This window comes from Quercus lobata, chromosome 12 (genome assembly GCF_001633185.2).
Source record: "Quercus lobata isolate SW786 chromosome 12, ValleyOak3.0 Primary Assembly, whole genome shotgun sequence".
NCBI classification, from domain to species: domain Eukaryota; kingdom Viridiplantae; phylum Streptophyta; class Magnoliopsida; order Fagales; family Fagaceae; genus Quercus; species Quercus lobata.
In genome coordinates this window covers 38,394,267-38,416,998 of record NC_044915.1, presented here as the reverse complement: position 1 = coordinate 38,416,998, position 22,732 = coordinate 38,394,267, and the positions used below count along the sequence as shown (strand labels likewise).

The 22,732-nt window shown below is 36.2% G+C and overlaps 3 protein-coding genes and 1 long non-coding RNA gene across 5 annotated transcripts; 2 read left to right on the top strand and 2 right to left on the bottom strand.

The window, feature by feature from the left end:
* Positions 1–327: 327 nt before the first annotated feature.
* Positions 328–973, top strand: LOC115972234 (phytosulfokines). The gene is made up of 2 exons (XM_031092445.1): positions 328–496; positions 591–973. Exons 1-2 carry the CDS (start codon positions 380–382, stop codon positions 717–719), a joined length of 246 nt encoding a protein of 81 aa, XP_030948305.1. The 5' UTR covers positions 328–379; the 3' UTR covers positions 720–973.
* Positions 974–3,974: 3,001 nt separating this feature from the next.
* Positions 3,975–7,490, bottom strand: LOC115972305 (protein PHLOEM PROTEIN 2-LIKE A10). Of its 2 annotated transcripts, none has more exons than XR_004087460.1 (2): positions 7,288–7,490; positions 3,975–4,681 (listed from the first exon to the last, which is right to left on the bottom strand). XR_004087460.1 is itself a non-coding variant. In XM_031092544.1 (2 exons), exon 2 carries the CDS (start codon positions 7,024–7,026, stop codon positions 5,758–5,760), a length of 1,269 nt encoding a protein of 422 aa, XP_030948404.1. In that variant the 5' UTR covers positions 7,027–7,139; positions 7,288–7,474; the 3' UTR covers positions 5,511–5,757. The 2 variants fall into 2 exon arrangements, 1 of the variants encoding a protein (XP_030948404.1); XM_031092544.1 differs by lacking the exon at positions 3,975–4,681 and adding an exon at positions 5,511–7,139 and having other exon boundaries at positions 7,288–7,474.
* Positions 7,491–10,191: 2,701 nt separating this feature from the next.
* On the bottom strand, positions 10,192–16,321 carry LOC115971706. Its single transcript, XM_031091721.1, has 3 exons — positions 15,602–16,321; positions 14,483–14,670; positions 10,192–11,158 (listed from the first exon to the last, which is right to left on the bottom strand). Exons 1-3 carry the CDS (start codon positions 16,152–16,154, stop codon positions 10,655–10,657), a joined length of 1,245 nt encoding a protein of 414 aa, XP_030947581.1. The 5' UTR covers positions 16,155–16,321; the 3' UTR covers positions 10,192–10,654.
* Positions 16,322–19,478: 3,157 nt separating this feature from the next.
* On the top strand, positions 19,479–21,671 carry LOC115969947. The gene is made up of 4 exons (XR_004087091.1): positions 19,479–20,287; positions 20,391–20,570; positions 20,718–21,064; positions 21,159–21,671. It is a non-coding gene; the product is annotated as an uncharacterized LOC115969947 (long non-coding RNA).
* Positions 21,672–22,732: the final 1,061 nt, after the last annotated feature.

Below are 22,732 nucleotides of genomic sequence, written 5' to 3'. Positions count from 1 at the left end.
TATTCATTTTTTATATAAACGGCCACATTTGCGAGATGCCTTGATTAGGGTAGAATTTTCTTGAATAGTTTTTTTTAGAGGGTTTTAAATAGCTAATATAACATATAGAACACCATTTAACCAAACACCTTAAATCTATGAATATTGATCAAACTATATTATATTAGTCACTCGCTCTTATCACTATTATTCTATGCGAAACTTAACTGGCATTGTGCAACTATCATTATTAACCTTGCCAACATGTCATGAACCTAATGGTTTCCACTTCAGTGATTGCGTAATCACCTTGGGGATAGACAACTCCACTATAAATTCAGCAGCAAGCGCTAATCAGCCAAACAAAAAGAACCCAAAATTATTTGTGAAGCAGAAAAACATGTCTAAGCTTAGCACCCTCTTCACAATTACCGTTCTCCTTAGCTTGGTGCTAACCTACGCCGCTCGTCCCGAGCCTACCTTGGCTGGAGACTCTCTTACTACCACACCAAATGGGGTACGTCCAATTTTTTCCTCTTGTGTACCTTTTTTATTAATTTTTTGTTGTAAAATCTAATTTTTCTTTATTTATTTTTATTTTTGGGATATAGGTTGATGAAGCAGAAAACATTGAAGTTAATGAGAATTGTGAAGGAGTAGAAGGGAAAGAAGAGTGCTTGATGAGAAGAACCCTCACGGCTCATCTGGATTATATCTATACTCAGAAGCACAAACCTTGAACTTCTGTATCAAGAAATTAGTATAATTGAATTGCACTAAGTTGGTATTTTCAGTATAATAAAGGGAATGATTTGAATTATATGCATGTTCTGAATTGGGTTTAGTGTGATTTGATTCGTTTGGTGTTCCTCTGAATCTTTTAGTAGTTCTATATTTGCTTCTTCTAGTTTTTAAACATTATTATGTATAATATCCTCGTACCAACATGTACGAACAGTACAAGATAAATAAATTGGGTTTGTAATTTCTACAACGAGATGAGTTGATATCTTAAGGTTAAATACTAATTTGTGGAACTGAATTCGTTCTCATTGGGAACATGGCCGTTTCATTAATTTCATTATTCTCTTTGCTTTTTAATACGTGCTTAATTATAGGGTGTCTTTACTTTTCACTCCAATAGTTCCTTTGATAAACAGGAAGAAAATTTGAAGCATTAGATTTTGTATTGAATGTCATAGAATTTGCGCAACTTCATAAGATAATTTTCAATACCAAAGTCAGCTACGTAACCTTTTCCTTAATCTAAAAAAGAAGTTACGTGACCCAGCTGCCAGCTTCTAAAGATGAGAGCTTCTGAGTCAATGAGGTCAATTCCAGTATTAACCGACGTTTATGCGAAGTTTAATATCAAGCTTTGAATCTAATATTCTAATCCAAATATCTAATTATACCTAAGAGCTGTTTTGATGAAAGTATGAAACTAAAAATTCTGTACCTTGTAGCGGTTCCAATGCTTTAGATGGCTAAGCCAATTGATAATAAGTTTCTACGATCACAATTTGTTGAAGTGGTTGATTATGAGTGTTACACGAACATTTTCATATGAATTCTCAACTTTCTCTTCACTGCCTACAGTCTACAGTCAACAACTTTAAAGTTATGTCCCTAGAATAGTGGGCAGCTCTATTTTGGCGTAATCGTTGCCTAATTTCTTTCCCAGCAAATGTTTCTCAAGCAAGAGTCAACTTAGCGTATTGGCAGAGAGGCAAAACCCAAGATATACGTCAAAATTGACTAGAGCCGTAAATAAAGTTTGAGAATAGTTTGTTAAGCATTTAGAAGCGAATGAGGTTCCGGTTTGGTTGAATGGGAAAAGGAAGGCCACTACTAACACACCTCTTTTTAGGTCAAGTCAGGTCTACGAAAGTAATCATCAACATCATGGTGTAAAAAGGTTGTTGTGCAATTACCGCAGAATTTCATACTTTCAAAAATTCTAACCCTTTTTTCAATTCAACCAAAGCACATCATCACCTTCTTCAAATCCTTAAAGAATTTTTTCCCAATATCTATTATTCTATATCTGCTTGTTGCCAATATATAATAAGTGTCAAAGCCATCTATGACAATTTCTCGTCACATATAAGTTTTACTTGAGAGCTTTGAAATATATGAGTCTTGTAGCTCAGTGGTATAGTCCAATTTTCTCACAGACAAAATGTTGGGTTCAAATCCCCCTACCCCTGCTTTGGTGTAAAGCAAGAAAAAAAAAACTTTGAAATAATGAACATGTCGTTTTCATGAGTTAATGACAACTAATTATATGCATTTTTAACGACCATTATTGATGTGCGAATTATGCTCCTCTTTGAACCTGTGCTAGATTCTGTCTTTTCTTCTCCACCATCTCCTCAGAAACTAAGACCTGACATAGTACACAGAATTGAATAAACACTTTGGTCCTCCCTGATGTTACAACAATTTACGAGCTCAGTAGTGCGGTCTTTAAGTTAGCAAGCTTTTGTGTGTGCGTCTCTTCTCTAGATAATTTAGGCACCCATTCGGGTAAGTTAGGCAAGCAAAAATTGCTCTTACTAGAAACGAGATAACCCAAGGCAAACCAGAAACCTAAAAATATCTTATACCTAAGCGAACGAACCAGTTAACAGACAAACCAAAGACCAACAATAAATATTATCTTCCCCATGAAAGCAATTTGTCATGTTTGATGTTTCCAAATGCAATACCATTTTCGTGACATAGGACAGCTTGGCCATAGTAACTGCGACAAAGATATTTAAGACCTAAGCTGCTACCAATTTATAAGGAATAGACTTTATTTATGAGATGCTGTAATTCTAGAGGAATCAACTTAAACCCTCAGGGACCAAGATTACTTAATCTTTAAAATCTATGGCAATCCTGTCTCAAGTGGTAAAACGCATAGCAGATTTCTAATGGGGACCAAACCATCACAGTTCAAGGCTTCAAGCACATCCACTCAAAAGAGAGGGAGATAGCTAGTCACATAATTTGTTTGGTTCATATTTACTTTCAACAACTCACACAATAAATACTCTACCAGCAGATTCAGCTGAGTATATGCTACTCATTTCTTTGTGGATAGGATCAAGAGGTGCAACCACTGAACCACGTATAAAGCAATATAAATTGTAAATGCATGCAGAGTATAATTCACTGATTAAAGATCATTAAACTCCCCTATCAGCTCAAGTAATGGGAACAGGAACAATCACTAACAGAAAACCTATTTTTTATGGCAGTTCATGCACAAACTAGTGGGCGTAATGGTAAGCAACATAAATTGTAAATATATGCAGAGTATAATGCACTGATAAAAGATCATTAAACTCCCTTATCAGCTCAAGTAATGGGAACAGGAACAATCACTAACAGAAAACCTATTTTTTATGGCAGTTCATGCACAAACTAGTGGGCGTAATGGTAGGTCAGGTTAAGTAATTCATTCAACCCATTCAGAGTCGGGACCTTCCCACTCAGACTGCACAATCCAGCCCACTTTTCATGTTTCAAGATGTCTCAGCTGCTCTCATGATACCAAATTATTACTGGTTTAGAATAATCCCATTCTTCTTTAACAAAAAAGAAGAAGAAGACCAACTCAAATCACAACCTTGTAAGTAACCTCTCCTGAGAAACTAAATCAGGTAATCCATCTCAAAAGGAAGAGGCCGAGGGTAAACCTTTTATAAATATTCATTATCATCATGCTAAATCATATTTCAATAGATCAATATAGGTTTTCTAGTAAGCAATAATTTAGACATGACCACAAAACCTTCAGTCCTCAACTTAAATTACCACAGTGCCAACCCTAATAAGTTTCACCTCTAATAACAAGTTAAGTTCAAAAGTACACTGAGAAAACATAAACAATTAACATTTGGCATAAGTAGGGATCTCTAGAACCAACAGCAAAGTACAATTACTCAATTAGTAGTTTCTGTATAGTAAGTTGACACCAAAAGCCAAAATGAAAAGTTGTCATAATTTAAATACATACGATAGCTAGAAAAGATAAAATAATGGCGACATTTTGGCCGACAAAATCTTTTTGTCAAAATCAAAATGATAGGAGGTTAACAAGAATCATGAATACATGTATCAGGTAGTGGGCTCAAAAATGATTATGCTACATTTGATTAAGATATTGTATATCATTAGTAAGTTCCACAAACACGTAGCGAGTTTTGAATCCACAACCTCATCCTCCTCATTTTTATGGGAGAAGAAAGTTTCATTTGATGCAGATTATACATCTGATCCCATCATGTATTTTCCTTGAGAACAGAATAGGAAAACAAAAACAACAGCCCAACAATGTTGATAATCAGGGGCCTCTCCCACAACTCTCAGGCAGCAGAAGACTTTCAGTTTTTGCAGCAAAAAGACATGTAATCAAATCTAGCCCCTGAATTCCATGAAATGCAATTACAAACTTTATTTAAAAGTTGAAAACATTGAAACAGTTAAAATGCATCACCTTAACATCTAGAATTATTATTTCAGATCCATTGAAAAGAATTACACCAACCGATTGTAGAGGGCAAACCCCAAATTACTGAACTCGTCCAAAAAGTCGTCTCCCCAATAGACAACAGTACACTCCACATTTGAAAAATGTGAACAACAACATCCAAACTTAAACTAGCATTGATATGTCCACCAGTCATCAATCCCTCCAATCCCACCTACACTGCACAATCAGAAACCACTTTGACCTCTCAAGGTTCATCCTGCTTTAATGCTTCAAAATTATTACGGATTGAAAGCCTATATATCCTCGTAGTAATTATGCTTAGAAGAAACAACACAATGAGGACCAACTATGGTTATTTCATTCCATAGTTTCCCCCATAAACTCATTGTTGGCATCTACGAAAAAAACAAAAATAGCACAAGAAAACTGAATCAACTTAAAGAAATGTCTTGCAGACAGGACTCCACATCTAGCATGCAGCATATACTGGCTATATAAATACATATATATATATATATATTATATAAAAATAAAAATAAAACTAACCTAGGCCTAAAGGATAACAAGCACCACAGCCCACTAACATGTTCTTTTTAAAAAAAAAAAAAATTATTGGCAAGTTGCATACACATCTGGGGAGTTTTGAACTTGCAACCTTATCCTCCACCCCTTTTAAGGGAGGAAGTGCCACTTGAGCCAGAGCTCATTAGCACAGCCTGCTGACATGCATCATAACCTAATAAATTATCAATGACAATGAATCCTTAAAATTTAATATAAGCATCAGGCCTCAAAACATAAAGCCCCCATATATTTATGCATATAGAAGGGTATATGCATAAATATATGCATGTATTTATGCATGCATTAAGTGCTTCCAAATTATAAAGTAGACTAATATCGGGAGCCATCCAACAATCAAGCCCCAGGGCTCTGCTCCTAAAGTTTTTTATTGAATTGCTTTTTTGGAGAAGGGGGGGGGGCATGGTAATGGAACTAATTCCAATTTCCAGTTAATTTAAAAGCACTTCGTGGCCAATCAAAATGAAGTAGGTGAACCCAACTTTGCATTTTAATAAAGAGACGTATACACATAGAAATAAGTGGAAGCACAAAATTTCCCAGTGCTAAATCTATCAATCAAGACTAAATAGGTGAACCCAATTTTGCATTTTAATTAATCAAGACAAAGATATACATAAAAAAAACCTATCCAGAAGAAGCCATTTCAGTATAAAGTCATTGGAGTCTCCATGATGAGACCTTTGTAAGGAAGGGAGAATCGCATCAAATTAAGCAGGCAAGGGAACCTTGGCACCACCACAAACATGTAGATACAACGCAAGACATATGGTAACAATGACAGAAGACTTTGCACTAAAATATCTGATAACTTCCAATCCTCTGTCGACAACCTCCTCACGAACAAAATTAAGACTTCTTTTCAAACCATCCAATAGCTTCCACAACATAAACTCCACAACGGATCTCACTGTTTCAAACGTCACCCTGCCAGTCACATCAAGCACGAACTTCCTATTACTTGGCACTGCCAATGTAGATGAAACCTTGCCAACCCACCCACTATCCTGAATTCCATCAAAAAATACCTCCTCCTTCGGCTGCTTCAAAGACCCTTCTCTTTGAAAAAACTCATCTTTCATGGCACTCGAACCTTCACTCAGATCAACAATTGGGGAAGAAGAATTTGAACCCCCCAATTTTGAACTCGAATTCGAACTCGTCAATACTTGGTGAGATGTTCTTACAAGTGTTTCCACAGCACCATTACAAATAGTAACCAGAACGTCCCTCGTTTTATTTTCATACTTGGGATTAGTCAATCCAGTAAACAACTCATCATACACATTGATATCCATTGTTTTATCCAAATAAACCGTAACCGCGGTGCTCACAAAGACTTGAATGCAATTCCCTATGAGTTCTTTACATTTATCATCACAAACCACATTTAACCATCCGGGCACCTCCGATAAACTCGACACACTAGAACGATTCCCAGATTCACCATTGTGGAAAAATCCCAAAACCAAGTTCTTCGCAAAGCTTCCAACCACAACCGAAACAAAACCGGTCCCAGCAGTAGAGAAAAGCTTCTCCAAAACCCTATCAGAAAAGCCCGAATTCCCCGAAGCCGTATCTGAATCCCCATCAAGCTTCGCATCAACCTTATAGCCCCGCAAAATCCCAACCGTCAAAGCCTCCGTAACCCTAACCAAGGACTCGGAAAACTCCTCCGACCTCGCAATTTTCGAAATCTGCTTCAAACTATTGGGAATTTTGTCGGAATCGGATTGTAGAAACTCCTTCAAGTCCTTAGAGACAACGGCGATCGTCTCGGCGGAGTCGGCGACCGTTTCAGCTAGAGAAACCAAAGCTCCGAAGAGCTTCATCAATCTTTTCCTCTTCTTGGTCACAGAGGGCAAATTGTAGACCTTGTAGACACCGTAACCGGAGACGCCGAACACGGCGAGCAGAATCAGCCATTTTTTCCTCTTCTGAGAGAAACTCAAACCCTTCTTGACCAATTCCAAATCCATCGTTGAGGACCAATCAAACCCTAGAGCTTAAGGGGTAGAAACCCTAGGGTTTCGGTCAGCGATTGATTTGCAGAGTGATTTCTTCTTCTTCTTTTTTTTCTTTTTTTCTTTTTCTTTTTTTTGAGAAGGAAAAATTAAATGGACAAGATTAATAGTCTAAGAATAGTTTTTTTTTAAAAAATTGGAAATTAATTAATCAATTAAGTAATTCGTATTTTGAGAATTAAATGCGGAGCATGAGAATGGTGAGGAAGGACGAACCTGTGGAGAGAAGAGAAAGAGAGAAGTCAGCCTTGCAAGTCGGTCAAGAACGTAATAAGATATTTTTTGATTTCTAATATTTTTCACGTTGAGAGAGAAATTAATAAATTGTCTAAATGAAAGGCACTGATTGGCTACAAAGCCTTCTTTTTCCTTTTCTTTTTTTTGGATTTGGCTACAAAGCCTTGGACCTTGGAATTTTATTTTACCAGAAAACTTGGAATGCCTCTCTCTCTCTACTGCTGATTGCTGACTGCTGAGATCTTACGGATTTGTTCGCGCCAAATATTTGGTAGTTAAACCATTTTTTTAATTGAAAAACAAAATTAAAATGAATGAACAATTTTTTTTTTTTTTTTTTTTTTTGGAAACCGGAACGAATGAACGAATGAACAATTTAATAATATATGATTTATTTCAAAAAATATATTTGGGGGGATGGGGGAAGCTTGAAGAGGATTGGGCCTAGACAAGCCCAAAGAGATCCAATAATATAGTGATGAAAGAAAAATGAGCCTAAGGGCAAAGGATTCGGCTCGGAAAAGACTTGCCTAAAAGCAAACCGTCCTTTAAGATTTCGAAAAGACCCGTCCGAGGAAGGCTTGTCCCATGAGCTCAGGCCAAGGAGCAAGGCGAGCTTTGTAACATGGACAGATAATGACAGATAATTGGAGAATCGTAGGTTACTAATAGGAAACTATCAAATGGAGGAACATTAGAATCCTAAGTAAAAGGTGGAGGAAGCTTCTACGAAAGCAACTATGTCCTCCACATTAAATGCACTTCACCAATTAGTCATGTTACATTTATGGTTAAATGATCCTTCTAAATAGTGTTTTGATAATTTGTTACATACACATCACAACCTCAAAAGGAGGGGAAGGGGAGATAAGACAAGTATCCCACCATAGAGAGCATCTACTCTATAAGTAAATAGTTGAGATGACTACAATCACCCTATAAATAAGAAAATAAAATAAATAAATAAATAATCTCTATTTATGGGAATTTGAAAAAGATTATCTTTAGACAAAAGATTGTAAAGGCCTTGTAATAGCTTCATTTGTAGTATTGTTATATGCGTGTATTTGTCTTCCTCGAGATTGACCAAGAAAAGTATATAAGAAAGTAGTGATTATCTTTCCATCACATTTGGTAGTCAAGTTTTTTTTTTTTTATTCTGAGTTTCTTTCTTGTTTTCTAAGAATTTAGTTTTTAAACTCATCTCTACAAATTTGTTGTTTCACTTAAAGACCAACCCGTAGGGATTATTTGGTTTTTATCTCATACAATATATATTTTTTATATATAAATACAAAATTTAATACTTATGATATTTGTTAATAAACATTTATTATGATTATATTTAATATGAAATCTAGTAGTTATAGAATTTATTGTTATTAGGGGGCTATTAATAAGTATTTATCATATTATGTTTGTATATCTAACTATTAAATATGAGAAATATTATGTTCATAACACTTTCACAACAAATCTTATGTGGCAAATTGTTATTGGGTATTACTGGTGGATAAAAAAGTAATTTCAATGTGACTTCAAATTAAGACTAATAACAACTTATCCCATTTGATTTGTTGTAAAAATATTGTAAATGTAGCACTTCTTATTAAATATAATTGATAGTAATTATCAATAGAAATTAATTATAATTATATTTGTATCTGAAAATATTTATTCTTTTATTTAAAGAAAAGAAATTATGAGATGTCTATTCTCGGTATGAACTATTTATTCTAATTATTAATAGTTTAAATATATTATAAAATTTTAGGTAAAGTATAGTTAATACTATAATAAAATTTTAGGTAAAATATATATTTTTTTAATACAAGATAGAATTTATACTCTAACTTAATCTAAGTGTATATGTGTGTGAAACTTCCTTCTGAAAACTTGAACCCCAGCCCTTCCCTTCCCCTCCCCCCAACACCCCCACAAGCATTTATACTTGGCAAATTGTTATTGGGTATTACTGGTGGATAAAAAAGTAATTTCAATTTGAATTCAAATTAGGACTAATAACAACTAATCCCATTTGATTTGTTGTAAAAATATTGTAGATATAGCACTTCTTATTAAATATAGTTGATGGTAATTATCAATAGAAATTAATTATAATTATATTTGTATCTAAAAATATTTATTCTTTTATTTAAAGAAAAGAAATTATGAGATGTCTATTCTCAGTATGAACTATTTATTCTAATTATTAATAGTTTAAATATATTATAAAATTTTAGGTAAAATATAGTTTTTTTTTTTTTTTTTATACAAGATAGAATTTATACTCTAACTTAATCTAAGTATATATGTGTATGAAGCTCATTCTTGGAAACTTGAATCCCAACCCTTACCCCCCCACACCCCACAAACATTTATACTTGTAGATTGACCACCGCACCAAAAGAGCGTGGTGATAGTAAAATATAGTTAATACTCTTGAAATTTAGACTAATACCAGTCAGATCCAAAACTTTTCAAGATTGACCAACTTAGCCTTAAAAACACCATGAGAGAGAGAGAGAGAGGGGAGGGGGATGAGTAACAGTTTAGGGTCCAAGTTGAATTTAGAAGTCAAGTTTATCAATTTTGAAATGTTTAGATCTAGCTAACATGAGCTCAAATTTCATGGGTATTAACTATATTTTACCCTATAAATTTGAATTCAATTAAAAATACATCTAATCTATTTTATATTTTACATAAATTACAGCATGCCAGTTTTTGCGGTATAAAACTTAACAGTAATTTTTTTTTTTTAATTCATTTACTTTTTTTAGCCGCAAGGAACCCCAAAAATTCAATTTATGTGGTTACAAACCATTGCCATATAAACACTTCTTTTTTGTTTCTCCAAAAAATATATATATAACAATACAATTTTTTTTTTTTTGAACGATGTTTCAAAAAAATAGGTAAACTTACACCAAAAGCAAGCCTTAATGCTTAAAATAAGGCTCTTTGTACATCATGACAAATGTGGAACAAGAAGTCTAACGACGAGGACATTTACTTTGATTGCTTTCACGATTATCTGACTGGAGTCCCCTGCCCTCACGATTTTTGTCTTTCAAAAAAATGGTTCACCAATATCTTTCTAAACTTTCTCAATCACTCCTATTTGCTCGTTACATTAACTTACATTTCTCACACAACCAATCAAGCAGATTATGCACTATCGAAACTTTGATTACCATTCATTATGTACAAAAAGCTCAAGTGACACCATTACCAATCATAGGACAACTGAGAAGGTTTACTTTTTTAAGTCCTTAGTCCAGGTGTGACATATGGGAACACTCTCCAGCTCTATATTTTATCCAATCAGCTAAAGCTTATGCAATTATGGACTTTTCTTGAAACCCTTTGAAACTACTATCTTGTTTTTTATGGGTACATGGCCATCATCAACATCCTCAAGATCACTGAAAGATATGTCATCTTCATTTCCCATACAATAAGCAGTTCCGCTATACCCACCAAAATCAGAACCTTCCTCAGGCCACTCATCCTCATCATCTTCAAAATTCTGAACTAGTGGCTTAGAGGATGGACCAACTAGTGAATCCTTATTCCCAGTCTTAATAACTGTCTTCTCTGCAATAACAGATTTATCAATAAATTGTAGCTCAGTACTTTCAACTGGGTACTTCTCAGTCTCAAAATCTGTTGCCATGGAGGAGCTAGTATGTTTAGATGCAAAAGTCCTCCCTGGTATAGGATCAAAATCTTCCTCCAGTGTATTAGCCCTGTCTTTTGAATAGAAAGTGCTTCTTGAAAACCAGCCAGCCTCTTCCTTTGTTTGTTTTTGTAGCTCCTGCATCCACATTGATCTGGCAGCCACCACCTGAAAGAAATAGGATAAATGGTTGTAACTAAAATATTTAGTCATACCTATAGAATCAAACCTTATGATGAGAAGATTGTTCAAACATTTCAACACTATAGCCAAAACAGTGTTTTAAACTTGTAGATGAACCATTTAATTTTTTATTTAAAAAAAAAAAAAAAAAAAAAAACAAAACAAAACAAAAACGTATAACAGTTGAAGGACTATCAACATTTAATTTTTCACTGATCTGCAGGACTATCAACATTTTTATTCTACTAAGCAAATCATCCTTCCAGCACATTCCTTTGACAAGCATGCAAACTAAAAAATTGAAGACAATAGTATAAAAAGCAATTTCCGAAGCCGGTTTGTACACAACTACCAAATTACAGATACCACCCGCCCCCCCACCGCCCCTCCCCCCCAAAAAAAAAAAAGATAAACCCATCAGGCGCACTGATATATTACATGGATCAGTACATGTAGCTATTTTTTAAAACCTATGCAACAGAGCAGAATATTACAATTTTCTTGAACTAAGAACTATTCTGAACCTTCATTGACCTTACTGATACAAGGTATCAAGCATAAGTATCAACTACGATATTGTTAACTGATCCCACCAATACCGAACCAGACAAATATATTCCAAAATCAGACCATCATACTTAAACATTGTATGGTAATCATGATTCGTCCTGATGTGAGATTTGTGTTGTACTTAGAAATCAATTATTTTATTAATAATCAGGAAAAAAGTAGCTGTATGTACTCCCCTTATCAAACCTATGTATTGTTAAATGCACATTTACACACCAACCCACAGTCATGAACATGTGAAAATCAAGTCCCTTAAAAACAAATGAAATATTTTGTCTTGCCTATAAGCTCTGGCTCAAATGACACTTCCTGCTCCCACAAAATTGCATGAAGGTAAGGTCATGGGTATAAAAACCCAGCAAGTGTATAACTTAGCAATTAAAAAAAAAAAAAAAACTTTTGTTTTTATGTTTACTAACAATCATATAATGAGGCCCACTGTAACTTAAAATGGAGTTTTGAATTTAAACTTCAGCAGAGGATGCATATGCTTTTTCCATTAATAGAACATCCAGAAAGGTCAGAACTTGGAAGAAAAGGGATAAGTTAATCCTATTCATAAAGTATGGCTAAAAGGTTTTTTGGTCCCTCTAACTTTAAGGTCAATGTCATTTTGGTCCCTTGACTACAAAAATTTATTTTTTCTTTTTTTAACAAGTGCAATTAACAGCCTCGAAAGTGCCAACAAAGGTCTTGAAGTTCAAACTTACTACAAAGTCTTGCTACCTTCTCACATATGTGATATGTCTTTTCCTTGGATATCAGTGCGGAAATCAAAAGTGCCTACAAAGGTCAGTTTCTTTATATGGACAGTAGCATTGGGTCGGATCTTAACCAATGATAATTTACAGAAGCATTGGCTCTTAGTTATTGATTGGTGTTGTATATGTAAGAGGGATGGGGAGACCAGTAATCATTTATTCTTACACTGTTCTCTTGCCAGAGAGTTATGGAGCGCAGTGTTTTCACTCTTTGGAGTTGCTTGGGTTATGCCTAATGTCTGTTTAGGAACAGCTTATTTAGCTTTTGTTGAAAAATTTTTGCTGAAAGTATGCTAAAATATACTTGTACCTTGAAAAAAGTGGAAAAAAGTGAGGTTTTAAAAAGTTGTACATAAAAGATAAAAGCCAAAAGCTGAAACTAATGCCAAACACACTCCTAGTGATGTGGTGGAGCTTTTAGCATGTAGGCCGGGCAAGCTTAACAAGCATAGAGATGGGGCGATTTGGAATATGAACCCTCATTGTTTAATGTGGAGCACTTGACAAGAAAGGAATTCTCAGATCTTTGAAGGAACTAAAAAATCAATTCATGACTTGATTTGGTTTTTCTTTCAGACTTTGCTTGGGTGGACAAATGCTTTAGGCGTTTATAATTTTACTTCCTTATCTGATTTACTTGATAGTTGTACTTTTTCTACTACTTAGTTTTGTATATTTTTTTTTTCCTTTTTTTTTTCTCATCACACTCCTTGTGTGCTTAGGCCTTTGTATTTCAGATATCTTATCAAAGTTTAGACATCTCCTAGTGATGTGGTGGAGCTTTTAGCCTGTAGGCTGGGCAAGTTTAACAAGCATAGAGATGGGGCAATTTGGAATGTGAACCCTCATTGTTTAATGTGGAGCACTTGGCGAGAAAGGAATTCTCAGATCTATGAAGGAACTAAAAAATCAATTCATGACTTGATCTGGTTTTTCTTTCAGACTTTGCTTGGGTGGACAAATGCTTTGGGCATTTATAATTTTACTTCCTTATCTGATTTACTTGATAGTTGTACTTTTTCTGCTACTTAGTTTTTTCTTCTTTTTTTCTTTTTGTTTTTTTTTCCTCATCACACTCCCTGTGTGCTTAGGCCTTTGTATTTGAGATGTCTTATCAAAGTTTTTATTACTTATCAAAACAGCCTCAACTTTAAAATTTCTGTCAATGTGGCCCTTCTAAAGGTAGGCCGTTAAATATCCGAAAAAATAATATTTTCTTCTTTTTTCTCTATTTTTTTCCTGCCAAAAACCCTAGCGAAACCTATTGATAGTTGAGGTGAAATTTCAACTTCTGAATCTCTGGTGTAGCTTTGGGGTATTTAGACTAGGAGAGTAAGAGTTAATTGATCTTGATATAATGACCGCACTCAGATCGATCCTAAAGTTGAGGGTGAGTGTCAATTGCAAATTTTGATGCTAGAGGGGCCAAAATGATAGCAATCCAAAAGTCTAAAAGGTATTTTAGCCTAAAAGTAACAGGAAATTATCAGTGTCTGAGGATGAGAGATTATACTAAAGTTCAACATCACTTGAAAATATTTTAAATTTACTAAACATACTCTAGGGGACTAAAACTCTACATTTCGGAGCCAATGAGCTATAGTTCAAATAGCACCTCCTTCCCTTATAAGTGTTATGTAGAGGATGAGGTCATGGGTTCAAGACCCATTGGGTGCATGTGTAATTTTCCAAAAAAAAAAAACACTCTGCAGTTACACATGACATGATACTCTGGTTTTGTATGTAGTAACTGAATATCAAATTAAAATAAAATCCCATCAATTGATTCCCATTCTGTAGTGACCAGGCTGACAATTCGTTGCACAATCTACAAAAATAAAACAAATGGAAAAAAAAAATGTAGAAATTCAAAATCATAAAAATGATGCATTACTAGACTGTTCTACACCAACAACAAATTGAACTGGAAACTTACTGGGGCCACAGCCAAAATAATGAATAAAATAAAATAACTGACCTGGGGCGTAGACAAGATATCTGAGTCATGTTTATTTAGTCTTGAATGCAGAAGCACAAAGTAGACTTTCCAAAAGTAACTTTCACTCATATGACAAGGACAAAGTTCAATTCTCAAAGCAGCTAATCTGGGAGCAAGATATTGTATAGCCAAAACATGCTCTTGTTGGGCTTTAGACATGTCAAAATCTATAAAAAAGAAAGGAAAAAAGAAAGCTGTAAGAATGTAGCATGAATCATCAAAATAGACACTTAAAAAATTGTCACTACAGCAACTGAATTAGAGCAGCACAGCTGATTACGACAAAACATAGCAATTTTTCTGCACATTATTTAAATTTTGGTATGGTAAGCACTAACAACTGCATTTTCTTTACCCTAAGCAAAAATTATGTCACAAATCTTTTTTCAGTTAACGAGCAGTCGAGCACATCATGTTATGTTATGTTTAACACTAGCACTAATTTCCTATTTCCTAATCTGCATCATTCTATAAATTTCAGTCTTTACAGAACATCAAAATGGGTGTCAAATCAAGAGTCAAGATATGAAAGGGGGACAGTTTGCCAATGGATACCAAAAAAACAAGAGATGCAGGTACAAATCAGAACTTCACAGGCCTATACGCCACAAATGTGATGAAAATACCAGTGACATAACTCCAAATGTACATCGAAGATCAATAAAAGTTAATGCCAATCTAACTCATTGCTGTAAGAGCAATCTTATTGACCTAATGCAACATGAGCTCAGTGAATTCATTTATCGATTAGCAACCCACCCGACATCCTCAAGTAAGATTGAATGATCTTTAACTGCCTCATGTATTAAAAATTCCCTAAGATTCATCTGTATCAAACAAACCATTCACTATATAGATTTCTTAGTCAAAAACTACAACTATGAGCTTTCAATTCTTCAATTACAGTAAGCAATTTGCATAAATAGTTGATAGCCAAGCAAGAACCTACAGACTATCAAATATATGAGCTACATTACATGCTTTAATCTATGTCATAAAACTAAAAGGCCTTGAAATTTACAAAAGATAAGCATTGACTTTTTGGTTGCTGATTTGAATCCAAAGAAGAAGATTAAAAAAAAAAAAAAACGCACGTACCGTCCAAGTCTTCTTCTTCATCAATCGGAAAATCCAACCACGTCTCTGGATGCATTCCGATATTCCTCGCGAAAGCCAGAACCTCATCGGTGATCCCGACGCCACCAAAACCGCGCTCCTCCAAATCCGATTCCGATTCCATTTCCGATCCGAACGAGTCAGCGTTCACCTTCGTCGAAATCTCCGCGCTATCATCGAAGCGGAGTCGGCGGAGATCAGAATGAGCGGAGGGACTGGAAGGTTGCGATTGCGAAGAAGAAGAAGGAGGAGGAGGAGCTAGGAACGAAGCCACGCCCCAGAGTTGGCGAGTTAGGGTTTGCTTGAGTTCGGAGAGGTCCTCTTTTACGCCTCGAGATTGGGCCTCTTCTGATTCCAAAACACCATCATTGTTGTCTTGGTGTGAAAGCTTGGTGGTTGAAGATGGTGCTGGGTCAGAATCATTAGGGTATTCGGATACGACGTCGTTTTCTTCGTCTTCGTCGTTGGCATCGGTATCGTCATCGTCGTCGTCGATCCGGAGTGAGTTGGCCAGAGACCGAGCCAACCATGACATTTCTTTTTTCTTTTTTTTTTCCCCTTATTTTTTTTTTTGTCTTTTTTGTCTTTTTGAATTTTAAAATTTTTTGGATTTTGGGGAGGAGAAAAAGAAAGTGATTGATGGGTAAAAGATAAGATGGGGTTACGTACGTTATGAGTTTAATTAAAAAGCTAAGCTCATGTCCAAAATAATTGAAGGTGAAGCAAATAAAACTATATAAAAGAAATCTTATAAAAAAAGTGTAAAAAAAAAAAAAACTATAACAGAAATGGGAGGTGCAACATACGTGGGAAATTCTTGTAGTTGATGGGCCAGCACTTATTTTAGCCCAATAATAATAATAATTTCTTTTAAAAATTGTCCGGCCCTTATGTTTTTTACTCCTAAGTTCACTCAATTATGGGAAGGGATTGGTTGTACATTGGTGTCCCACTGCTTAACTACCAATCTTCATTGTCGTTACAGAAAATTTATTGGTTTGGTAATAATACAACGGTTTTGTTAATTGATTGATGCCTTCAGGTATTTGTTGAAGGACAGTTTTAAAAAAGTTTCAATATTATTTTTATGAAAAGTATAAAAAAATTTGAAAAAAATTTTAGTTTTTTTTTTTTTTTTTGCCATAAAATATTTTTAAAAATATTTTGTAAACCAATGTCTAAGGATTTTTGGAATATCAGTTAATTTTTCCCACATTATAATGTGTGGCGCCGCGAATAGCCATCTCATAAGGATTCTTCAAGCAAATGAAGGAATTCTTTCAACTTTCACTTACCAAAAACCAAGGTGGGCTGTTCTAAAAACAAACAAACAATCAATGTGTGCCATTTTATGGGCTTTGAAATTTGAAAGTATCCCCATTCACTTTCTTCCTCTTTTCTTTTCTTTTTTTCAATTTTATACCAAATTAGCCTTTGCACACAATAAGATTCAAATGATAAAGAGAAATCACAAGCTTTATTGAATTAGGAGTTATTTTAATTCCCAAAGGTTATTGTCAAAGTAGAATGTGTTTTCTCCAAAACGGAACCATGTGAGATGTATGATAAAATGTTTCACACAAACTTGACCCCAATTTGTTCATGTTATTTTGATTATAAATATATAACTACTATGTTAATAGTTTTACATTATGAATGGTTATTAAACGAGTGTATCATTAAAATTGTGTTATTTGTTACTGTAGGGTCACGTTTTTCAGGTCAAGCCCAAGATGCATGGGATCTTAGACCAGTGAGCTCGATACAATGAATTTGTAGAGAGTGGGCCAAAGAGCTGGGTTTTAGTGTATGGACAACGACCATCACGACATTCCCCATGGGCCGAGTTTACCAAAGAAAATTGGTCCTCGGCATGATCCGAGGAGCTTTTCCTAACATCCCTGATCTGTTTGGGGGGAAGGATCCCTTTCTATTTCTCTTTTTCTCCTTTTATAGTCGTTTCCTTTCTCTTGAATGGGGTCTCTAGGGTAGGTACTTGTCCCATCAGCCTCTCCCTTCAGTTGTTGGGAGTAGTTGTAAGGACAAAGAAGTATGGCTCTGTCAGACACAAGGCACTGAATGCAATGGTGGCAGCCTTTCCCTTAGACGTTTTCGTTTTCTCTGTTGTCTTTTTCTGCTTTAGTACTTTTCCTGCCTTGTGAAACGATATGGAGTCTCACTACTGGTGGTCTGTTGCCTCTTTTACCCTAGGTTATATCTCAGCCGAGGAGGATTCTCCCATGGCCGAGGAGGGGTTTTCCTTGGGCCGGGCCCCTGGCCCAATGTAGACATCTACATGGGCCTATTAGTCTTTTACCCCCCCCCCCCACAGTTACATTTGAAAGTTATTTAAACTTCTTTAGATATTTTGGTAGTCACTTCAAGTAGATTTTACAAATTCAATCCATTTAATTGCATTTAAATTAATTATCAAATGAATTGAGATCTCATCACAATTTGATTGTGACATTCCATCAAATTCCAATTCTCAAAACCTAAAAACACTTCCTTTTCTGCTCTTTAAAATGTACTCTAGGATTTTTAAAACGTTATTATATATATAAGCAATCAAGAAAAATTAGTTACTTTTTTTTTTCTTAAAATTAATGCGCTTAGAGCATTCGTTAACTTTCCCCTCTATATATATATATATATATTCAAGCATTTTATTCTTCACTTGCGTCCCTATTTTCGGTTCAACTTTCTTTATTTTCTTTTTTCAACTTCTATTTATACAAAGCCAAATGATACTATTTGATGAAGTGCAAATTGTCAGTCTTTGTAAGCTCGTCCAGATGGAGCTGGGTTCTTATCACTGTCTCTGGAAATGTGAAATAATGGCTCCCTTAAGATGGTCATCAGTGTGGTGCCTGCCACCACGCCTCCGATGCCAAAGTCAGTATACAGAAGTTTTTAGAGAAAAATAAGAGAGAACTAAATATCAGAGTATCTATGAATACTTTTTGGTGAGTCTATGTACTTGATTTATCTCTGACCAATGTGTATATATACAGTTTCGCGGTTCCTAGCCGTTGGGGCCTTAATTGTGGCTTTAATGTCCTTTTGTAACGTCTTAAGCCTCATGAATATGGGTTTTAATGAGGCTCTAACAGTCTATCCACCAATTGGTAACGGTCCGCGGCATTGAAGGCTCGCATTAATGGTTACCCTGTGTTCGTCCATATCCTACCAAGGTGGACGAGTATATTTGATGAGATCATCCAAGTAAGGTGAGTTCGTTAGTCCCATCAGTTGCCCCCGGGTTTTGTTGTCATCATGACGTGTCATGACGACCATCAAAAGATGAAAGGTTTCCTAATCAGACATGGCTATTGGGATTTCGCTCCACATTTAATGCATAGTGGCGGCACCACACATATTGTGGCTACGTGGCATGTTTTGACTAGTGGAGTTAATGCTCCAATTGTGTGACTCTTGGGTTTCCAGCTGAATTGCAGTTTTTTTTGTGCCTTGGTTTTTAAACTTCCCTTCTTCTCATTTTTCCTTTCACTTTCTCCAATTTCCAATCATTGCTCTGAGCTTCTTTTTCTCCAACCTTTCTCTACAATTCTTCTTCAAAACGGTGTGTTTTGTGGTTGGGTTTTTCGTGCTCCTTTCTGAGGTATGCCTTTCTTCTTTCCCTCTCTCTCTTCTTCTTCTTCTTCTTCTTCTTCTTCTTCTTCTTCTTTTTTTTTTTTTTTTTTTTTTTTTTTTTTTTTTTAAATTTTATGGCATAGATATAGATTATGCTTAGTTTCTGATTTTTCTTTTCTTTCTTTTTTGTGTTTTGGTTTTTGGGATTTTTAGGATTCATCTTTTTTCCCTCCGTTTTTTGGTTTTTCCATGGTTAGTAGCTTTGAGGTTAGGATAGCCTACCCCTCAATTTCTTTCATTTTTGAGCGTTTAGGGGGATCTTTAGGTGTTTTCCTATACCTTGAGAATTTTGTCTTTGAGGGTAGTAGTTTGAGTGTTGCATTGGCTGATTTGCTACCTTTGCTTCGTCAATCAATTGATTGGTTTAAGAATTTGGTGAGGGAGCGAAGGATAATGTCTGAGATTAGATCCAGTGAGCTCGAGACTAGGTTGTCTTCTAACGATGACCCATTGGAAGCTGAGGGTGATACTGCCGTTTCTGCTCCTCAAGAGGTTAGGGCTTTTTTCGCTCTCGGGGAGGAATGTAGCCTATATGCTGAAACCTTCTCCAGATTTAGCCTAAGGTTTCAATTTCCTAATAGGGTTAGAGTTCGTCTTCTTACACCAGAGGAACGAGCTTGCCATTTTTGGCCCGAGGAGGTGTGCTTCTATGAGGCTACCTTCTTGAGTAGGCTCAGATTCCCCGTCCACCCCTTTATCATGGAGCTTCTAAACCACTTCGAAATTGCTCCAGGGCAACTTATGCCCAACTCCTGGAGGATAATGGTTAGTTGTATGGAAATATGGTTGACGAGCTTGTCTATTTGTACCGTTTGAAAGAATCTAAGGAGTATGGGTACTATGTGCTAGTGCCTTGGGTTAGGGACGCTAGGATCGTCAAGGACTTGCCCTCATTGTTCCAGTATTGGAAGTCCCGATTCTTTTTTGTCTCTGGGGATGAGTTTGAGACCCTTTCTGGCGAGGTTTAGGGAGATGTCCTTAGGTTCCTCTATCAGTAGGGAACCTCGAGTCTAGGTGCGTCGTCTTTCTGCCAATACTTCGTCAATCTTATTAATCTATTTCTTCTGGCTCAAATTTTGTTACTTACTAACTTCCTTGCATGTCATCTTGTGCACAGTTAAGAGATAGCCAAAGCTTAAGAGCAGGTATAGGCAGCGCATTGAAGTAACCATCGAGTACGTGAGGACGATCGAGGACTTTGACGATCTAGTTGACCCGTGGACTCTTGCTTTTCACTGCCTTGGCCTAGAGCCTTCTGCTTTTGTCTTGCGAAACATAAAGATCGAGCCAAAAAAGAGTAAGTGTTAAGCTCGTCTGTGCTGCTCTTTTCCTCTTCCTTCCCTTATATATATATATATATATATATATATATTACAAGTGTTTTCCTCTTGCAGGAATGACGATATATATATATATATATATTACAAGTGTTTTCCTCTTGCAGGAATGACGACAAAGTTCAATCAAGGAATGTATGCACAAATGAGAGCCAAAAAGAATGAGCCCCTTTCCAATCTTGGGTCCAAAACTGTGCGGGTGATGGATAAGGGGGCCTCTGTCACTCCGGCTACCCCAGCTACCTTGGTTGAAGAAATCATTCCCCAATAGAAGAGGAAGCGTACTAGTGACAGTGGGAAAGATAAGGCTGACTCTCGTTCGTCTAATGTTTGGGACGATACCGGGGTTACAATGGCCAGAGCGCAAGAGACTTTTACTACCGAGGAGATGAAGGTATTCTTAGGCACGTCTCCCAGTGAGGTTGTGGGTCGTCATCTCCACAAGCTCATCTAGGTAATCTACTTGTGCAAATTCATCCCTTCTCCTCCTTTTTTTTTTCTTTTTTTTTTTTTCATTTTTCTGAGATCTGGTTCCTTTTTTTTTTTAGGTGCTGGGGGAGAGTCTTCACATTACCTCGGAGTATCTTACTCAGGAGGCCAAGGTCGAGTCTGCAGTGTCCAGGGTGGTGGCCTTGGAGGCAGAGAACTCGAAGTTGAAGAAAGATTTGATTGCCGCCATGGACAAGGCTAACATTGCTAAGGAAAAGGCCAAGACCTTGAGTGACGACCTCAAAGCCGAGCGGCAGCTAACTTTGGAAAAGGACGAGTAACTTCTGGCTGCCAAGGAGAAAATCAAGACCATAGCTGCTAAAACTATCGAAACTTTCCAGCAGACTGAAGAGTACAATACTGTGCTATTCAGCTGGTTCTTCAAAGGAATTGAGCTCCTCAGGCGATACTTCATCAAGCATCCCACAGGAGTGGATCTGGAGAACCTTGATCTTGAAGAGGTAGACAAGGAAATGGCTGTTGACGAGGCCTCCCAGTTCACACCCCTGAAGGTGATGCCCTCGAGAGTGCTCTTCCGCCTCCAGCTGGTGATGACGCAGTCACAAACACCTGAACCTGTTACTCGTTTCCTTTTTTTTTTTTTTTTTTAGGTGCCCATTGTGTTTTTGGGCTTTTTAATTTTATTTTGAGAACAATATTTTCATTCTAATTTGAGAACAATCTTGCCTAATATTAATGGGCTTTTAATTTTAATGATGACACTATTTTGGTTGCCCATTGTTTCTAGGCTTTCACTTGCGTTTGTAATTCTGTACTTACTTGCTTGTTTGCATCCTTGCTTGCTTCGTCCATTTAGTTGCTTCATTTGCATTGGTACCTTGTACTTAATTAAATTTTCTGTTGTGACTTTCCCTTTTGAAGGAGAATTGACCCATCAGGGTTTTTGTCGTTTTTATGGCTTCATCAATAACTTACATCTGTCCAGGCAGAATCTTGTTACTTAACTATTTTTATGACTTACACCCATTTAAGGGATCTTGTCATTTTTAGCTTCGTCAGTAACTTAAATCCGTCTAGGCGGAATCTTGCTACTTAGCCTCTTTTTTTTGGCTTTTAAGCTGTTGGGTTTGCTTGCATTAAGTCATTGGCTAAATAGTTCTTTTATTGCTTTCAAAAATGAATACAATTGCCTGTTACATCTAGTGGTGGTACTTCTTCAAGTACTCAATGTTCCATGGTCGTGGAAGTCTCTGCCCGTCTAAGGTTTCCAGGTGATAACTGCATTCTCTGGAGTAATGACTGACCTGGTAGGAAACTTCCCAATTTGGGCCGAGTTTCCCGTGGGCTGAGTCTTTGGTTGCCAGGGTGACTTTGCGTAGGACAAGGTCCCCTATGTCAAGTCTTCTAAGCTTCACTCTCTTGTTGTAGTGCTTAACCATCTTCTGCTGATACTTTGTCATCTTGTGAGAAGCTCCATCTTCAACCTCGTACAAGTGGTCCAAGTTGACTTTCAGTTGATCATCGTTGCTTTCCTCGTGGAACATCTCTCGTCTGATGTTGGTTATTCCCACCTCGACGATGATTACTGCCTCAGTACCATAAGCGAGTCTAAAGGGGGTTTCTTCTGTTGAGGTTCTTGTTGTAATCCTGTATACCCATAAGACATTGGACA

Coding starts and splice junctions, on each gene's coding strand:
- LOC115972234 (XM_031092445.1), top strand. CDS start 380: ATGTCTAAGCTTAGCACCCTCTTCACAATTACCGTTCTCCTTAGCTTG. Junction 497..590: donor TTACTACCACACCAAATGGG/GTACGTCCAATT, acceptor TTTGGGATATAG/GTTGATGAAGCAGAAAACAT.
- LOC115971706 (XM_031091721.1), bottom strand. CDS start 16,154: ATGTCATGGTTGGCTCGGTCTCTGGCCAACTCACTCCGGATCGACGAC. Junction 14,671..15,601: donor TGAAGAAGAAGACTTGGACG/GTACGTGCGTTT, acceptor TCTTTTTTATAG/ATTTTGACATGTCTAAAGCC. Junction 11,159..14,482: donor ATATCTTGTCTACGCCCCAG/GTCAGTTATTTT, acceptor TATTTCTTTCAG/GTGGTGGCTGCCAGATCAAT.
- LOC115972305 (XM_031092544.1), bottom strand. CDS start 7,026: ATGGATTTGGAATTGGTCAAGAAGGGTTTGAGTTTCTCTCAGAAGAGG.